Source organism: Olea europaea, unplaced genomic scaffold, assembly GCF_002742605.1.
Source record: "Olea europaea var. sylvestris unplaced genomic scaffold, O_europaea_v1 scaffold1085, whole genome shotgun sequence".
NCBI classification, from domain to species: Eukaryota; Viridiplantae; Streptophyta; class Magnoliopsida; order Lamiales; family Oleaceae; genus Olea; species Olea europaea.
Window position 1 is genome coordinate 85,631 of NW_019228210.1, and position 6,516 is coordinate 92,146.

Here is a 6,516-nt window from a genome sequence, read left to right on the forward strand (position 1 = left end):
GGGCGAGAAGACTCTGCCACAATAGGCAGACCCATGGAAGACTCTGCATGATTAAAGAAGCAACAAATCAGAAACTAATAGCACAAGCAAAGGTAAAACATCAAAAAATATATTACCTTCTGATTCGATGTTTGGGGGGTCGGCGCCCTAGGAAGGAGGTGGCTCGTCCATTAGTTGTGATGAAGGTTCCGGGACTGAAGGTTTCTCTTTAAGCGTAGTCCCTTCATCAGTTGGTTTGGATGAAGCAGCGCCAACAGAGGATGATGGAGCAGGAGCTGCCAACACCAAAGCCTTCAAAGGAAAGATTGAACTTTTCTGAGAAATTCAAGAAAACCATTAGCACATAGAAAGGTATGCTTGTGAGTAAACAGAATTCAATTACCTTTCTCCTGACGATGAGAGGAGTGTCATCATCATTATCATTATCATCCTCCAAAATGGGAGATGCTGAAGCTGGTCATTTGCGGCTTGGGGCACTCTTAGCTGCAGTAGGTTTGACAGGTAGAGAAGTAGAGGGACGAACATATTGTTTAGCACGAGCAGGTGAGGAAGGAATCCTAATGGACACAGGGGTGACCAAAATAGGAGAAGTGGAAGGAATGTTTGACTGATCCAGTGAATGGAAAGCACGATTGGCATCAGTTGCAAACAATCTGCGCTTCACTGATGGCCAGAGTTGTTCAAAAAAGGAGTGAACGACACGGATAGGATTGAAGAGGGCTAATGAAAAGTTACTCGTCAAAAGAATATTGCGAGCATCTATAGTTTGTGCCTCTGCCTTATTAATGGTGTGAAAGCGGTCTATCAAATTTTTTGAATAACAAGGGGGAACAGGCTAAGTTTGGCCAAAACCCCAACTTTGACATTGGTTTTAGTTAAAATATCATGGAACAACTTCCTCCCAGTCAAAAACTGAACCCAAACGAGCAGAGAGGGGCTCGCACTGTCTAGAGTGGATGGAGGTTGCACAAAATATGGAGTTAAATGAACAGGAAAGGGAAAGAAGGAAGGAATTGAATTTAAAGTCTAAAAGAATGAAAAATGTCTCTTCTAGACATATTTACAGGGCTCAATGGGTCAATGGCTAGCCCATAACAGCTAGTAGAACAAAGGGACATGGATAGAGCACCAAGTGATGGAAAATAAGCTCTCAACCATAGTTGAGTAAACCAAAGAGGCCCACTGCCAGTGGGAGATGCACCATTTTTCAATTGAAATTGAAGAGAAACCATGCCTCTATAGAGGGCAGCCAAAAAGAAGGAACACAAATTCAAAGGCCTACCACGTGCCAATTCATGCGCTATGGGTAAATAGCTTATAGAAGGCTTCATACTGGGCGCACACAAAATATATTTACAAAGCCAAATCTAAAGAAAGGCCACACGCTCAGCGTGGGAAGGCTCAGCATTTGAGTGATTATAACAGCTTTGCAGGCTTGAATAGGACTCGGTGAGTTTTTTGTCAAATTTTGGAACAACACCGGAAATCAAAATACCAGGGAAAATGGTGTCGCCCAAAGGTGGAAGATTTATCAGGGCCCCAACATCCCTTAAAGTAATAGACATGGGACCAAGAGGGAAAACAAAAGTATTATATTCAGAAGACCAAAAATTTAAAGCAATAGAAAAAAGTGCTGGGTTAAAAATTAGGGGTTGAAGAGAGATTTCTAATAAATCAGAAATCCTAGCACGATCAAAAATTGCCTTGATAGGACCATGGCCCAAAGGCGAGCATGCCATCTATGGAAAACAATATCAGACTTAGGCCAAGTGCGAATACCTTTTTTGCGAATCGGCCTTAGCAGCAAAGAGTTCAGGAATGGAGGGCCTTAAGTACAAGGGAACAGCTGGCTCACCGCCACTTGTTCGACGGCTTCGGCGTTGTTGAATGAAGGACCCAGATAGAATTCATTAAGTTCGACATTGGCTGGTGCAAGGAAGTTTGGATTTACATATGGCCGAGTGAGGATTTTCTGGAAATCTTCGAAGCTAAAAGAGTCGTCAAATTGGGTTTGTGGAGCAGCCATTGGGAACGAAATACAGTTTTGTTAAAGTTTGTTTGAGAAAGAAAAGTAAGAAGATGAACAGCGGTATGGCGAGAAAGAAGCGCGAAAAAATGAGGCATGATTTAGTGGTACAAGGAAATGGCATGTCTTTGGGGTTTATAAGGGTTTGTAGCGTCGCACTTTTTCAGGCTATGGAAGGAAATAATGATTGAAATTCTTGGGAATTTCAAATGTTGTTGGGAAACAGAAAGTAAATATGGCAAAGATTAATAATTGGTATTAATTCTGCCATATTTTGGGGGGGGGGGGTAATTGTTGACACATTAAATGTGCAGCCCAAATCGAATAGCCCAAAGAATGAAGCCCAATTGGGGAATTCCCAAATCAAATAGGGAAAAGAATGAATACCAACTGGGCAATTCAGGATAAAGGCCCAGATAGAGTTATTAATGAGTGCAATGGAAGCCTACGAACACGGTAATATCATCGCCCAAGCTTGCAAGACGCCCAAGATCTGAGCGAATGAAGTGCCTTACAGTCACCCATAGCTATGACCCTGTTCTCGCCCAAACCTTCGAATCGCCCAGGATCTTAGCAAACATAAGATGTTATGGTTATCCAGAAGTGCAGTTATTGAGTAATCTTATCACGTTCCACGATTCAAGGAGTTCAGTTGACGACGGTTGAACGACAAAAAGTAGTGGCGGCAGTTAGAGATGGCAGTTTCACGACAAGTTAGCCACCATAAAGTAAGTGGGTAGTTATAAAGTAATCAAGCAATTTCTAAGCGGTTGATCACAAAAAAATCATTAAGGGAATATAAAAGGAAGAGAAAACATAGAGCAAAGAGAACCCGAATCGAACACTCTCAAACAGAGAATATGTAATTTCAATTTTCTTAGTTTAAACTTAAACATTTTTTTCAGTACTCGTGTGCTTGCACCCCTTGGAGGTATTCTGTTTAGTTCAAATTGTAAATTATCGCCAATAAAACACTCATTTTTGGGACTTTGTCTCAAGAGGTTTGTTCCTTACACAATCGTCTGATCCCTTTTTAATTGTTAGCGACTACCCGCGCGAAATAGTATGTTAAGAGAAATTCTATTTGGAATGCTAGTATAGAACAATATTCAAGTTTACTTAGTAAATTCTACTTGAAGTTCTATTTGAAACCCCTATTGAGAGTTCAAATTTGTATTGAATTTGAAGATGTTGAAATTATAAAATGAAGAGTTTTCTTGCCGCATTCTCGCTAGCCTGGGGCAAGCTGGGCACTCGAGTGCCAAAAATATAGAAGTTGGTGCCCACCTAACGCTAGCATATAGCTCGAGCGCCAAGGTGCCGCTTGTCACTCGCTGGTCCAAGCCCCTTTTTCGCATTTTGACGAGTTTTATTGAATTCTACTTTAACTACAATTTTACTATTAGGATTTGGAAGTCCCTTATTTATTTCCTATATATAGTTAATTTTTCATTATGATTTAGACTAAGTTAGAAACATTATAAATACAAATCTTCATATTGTTTCTCCATATTATAATAAAATCTCATTTACTATGCAAATGACATTGTTCTTGTGTCTTTGAGATCTTTACTTCATGTCGTGGCTATAATCTCGTATTTACTCCAACAAAGTAGTATTGGATTAACTTTTGATTTTTGTTCTAACCTTGTTCAGGCTTACGCTGCATCGGTTGTGCTTCAAAATTTAACTTGGCTTTAATGGGAAAAATGGCCGGTGTTGAGGAAGGCATAGTTTCCTACACAAAATAATATAAATATTATAATATAAGGTCAAGTAATTTTTTACGCCACTATATATAGGTCGCTTTTTAATAAATAATGTAGGTGAAATAAAATATAGATTTAGGATTTTGGTTTGACCTGACCTCTTGTTGAAATTGTAATAAAATTAAATTTGTCACATGAATTAAAATGTAAAATCTAAATAACTATAGTCCGTGTCTAGTCACACTAGCGTTAAATCAATAAAATCGAATTTTAAATGGACCTTATTAAACCGAATAGCCTTTTTTCTGTAACTGGAGGGCCATCTTTTATTTAAATTAATAACACAAGTCCGCGAAAGTCACCTAGCGTATTCATTATTCAACAATGACCGTCCACACAATATATTAATGCTTAATTAGGAAAAGTATATTTAAACCGTGAAAAATATGTGCCCCAGAAAATTTTAGTTGTGTGAAAGAACAAAAAAAAGTCATCTGTCTCTCTCTCTCTCTTTCTCTCTCTCTAAAATATCTATAAATCCCAGATTCCCAATCCAAATTCCATATAAAATGCAGCAGCAATATAGCATTATTTCCCAAGAAAATATATTCAATACATATAAGATGATTTAAGAGAGGCTGCAGCCAAAATCAATTGTAATAATGAAATACATTATTCTGATTGCACGCTTGCAGCAGTGGGCATGGGATTACCTTTTATTCCAACCCTTCTTTCAGCATCGTGATATTGAGTTATCAGACTATGTTGATGACCTTACTGTAACGTGTTATGAAAATAATAATAATGCTGAGTTTGGGGATTCATCAGTGGAGTGTGCTGTTTGCTTATGCAGAATTGGTGAAGGGGATGAGATTAAACAGCTGAGATGCAACCATCTGTATCACAGAGTTTGCTTGGATAGGTGGGTAGGTTATGGGCACAGAACATGTCCACTCTGCCGGTATAACCTAAAGCCGCCACCACTACTGGCTGACCTCCACCATGCAGAAGCGGAGGTGATACTTATTAACTTCTGCGCCACCAGATCAAGGGACCACCGCCGTACGTGGTGGCTGCGCTAGGTCTAGTATGTAACATTACAGCTAAATGCAGTTAACGTTGTTTTTAATATTAACGATGATATCTTGTATTCATATATTAGAGTTGGCAATGAAGTTCACACTTCTCCACAATTAGTTATCATTAAAAAAATAAGAAAAAAGAAATTGTGCTGCATTTCATTAAATGATAGATGTAATTTAATGAGTTTCCTACATTTAATTGAACTGTTCATGTAATGACACGTATATTGTCACTAGACCATGCTCAATCATTAATGGTAATTATAACATTATTCTAAAAAATTTGAAACTGATCACAAAGTTAGCTCACTGTTATTTAGATTGACCAAGCTGTGTGTACAGATTATCAATTCACAGAATTCATGTAGAACTCTCATAACAAGGGGTGGGTGATTTTTGAACATTTTTTTTATCAACACATGGCGTCCATTCATGTGAGTTTTCTGGATGAATTCTGTGACATAGTATTCTGTACAATGGGCTTTAACCTATTTGGATTGATATACAATACTCGCCGTGATGATCAACATTATGAATATAAAAATCTGCCATTAATGCATGACTAATGATCCGTCAAAAGTTGTAATCCAATCTTCATGAATATCAATATAAAAGTAAGAAAGTTTTGATCTGATATCTTGTCAATATTAATTAATCTCGATATTTTATCAACATTAGTTAGTCATAACTTAAATGAAACTAAAAAGCATACCTATTTGTTTCACAAAGGTTTAATCAGAATGATAAGTCAGTGGATCTATAGGTATATCAGTATGTACAGTGGTCTCATATGAAGGGTGTGTTATCAATTTAGATCTAATCAATTTTATGAATTACTCTTGAAGGTTCACATCACACTGGTGCTAGTTGATGAGAGTTACTTCGAAAACAAAAGTTAAAAATAGTGAATCATGCTATTTAGCACCAATTTAGATGGTCACTTTTGATATGTTCAATTAAATAAATCACGTGACAATATGTTTGAATGGACCAATTATTTAATGTCATGTAGTTATCATATAGACTGGTGCTTGGCACCTGGGGTGATGAATAGGATCATTCAAAAAAGGTAAAGCTAAAATTCATTTGGAGTATTCTCTCAATTCCAATAATGCAATCAGAACAAATATGAGTTGGCGATTAAAAGATTTATATATAGTCCCCATTTCAGCGTCAATGACAAAGGATTAGGCTCTGGCACTAGCATTATTGTGTTCACATTCAAAGATTGGGTAGAAATCAGAACAGAAGCTTCTCATTTCAAAAGATAACCAGAACCAGACAACCTTTCGGTTACAATATACACTACACTGTATAAAGATTAGCTCAATATGGCGTCTGTGTTGCTAATGCATATAGATTATTTTTTTATCTAGTTAGTCAATACTTCCGTAACAATTCGTTATTAAATTAACTCATCCAAATATTTGGATTTAGAGTTAATTATTTATTACTTGTAATTGAAATGATTAATAGGAGGAACAACTATATTGTACGTGTACTTGTAACTTTGTAAGTAAAAAATACTAATATAAAAGAGTTATTTATTCCTAAAAATATAATTATAATTATAAAAAAAATAAAAAATTCACCTACAAGTTTCACTCGAATGTAAAAAATGAAAAATCTTATAGATAAAAATACTAATTTTTTTTTTTTTTTTTTTTTTTTTTTTTTTTTTTTTTTTTTCTAAAATTAA

The 6,516-nt window shown here is 36.5% G+C and overlaps 1 protein-coding gene across 1 annotated transcript; it reads left to right on the top strand.

The window, feature by feature from the left end:
• Positions 1-4,397: 4,397 nt before the first annotated feature.
• Positions 4,398-4,817, top strand: LOC111373223 (E3 ubiquitin-protein ligase EL5-like). The gene has a single exon (XM_022995730.1). It carries the CDS (start codon positions 4,398-4,400, stop codon positions 4,815-4,817), a length of 420 nt encoding a protein of 139 aa, XP_022851498.1.
• Positions 4,818-6,516: the final 1,699 nt, after the last annotated feature.

What these genes read in the sequence shown, in the direction of transcription:
- LOC111373223 (XM_022995730.1), top strand. Translation starts at nt 4,398, where the DNA reads ATGAAATACATTATTCTGATTGCACGCTTGCAGCAGTGGGCATGGGAT.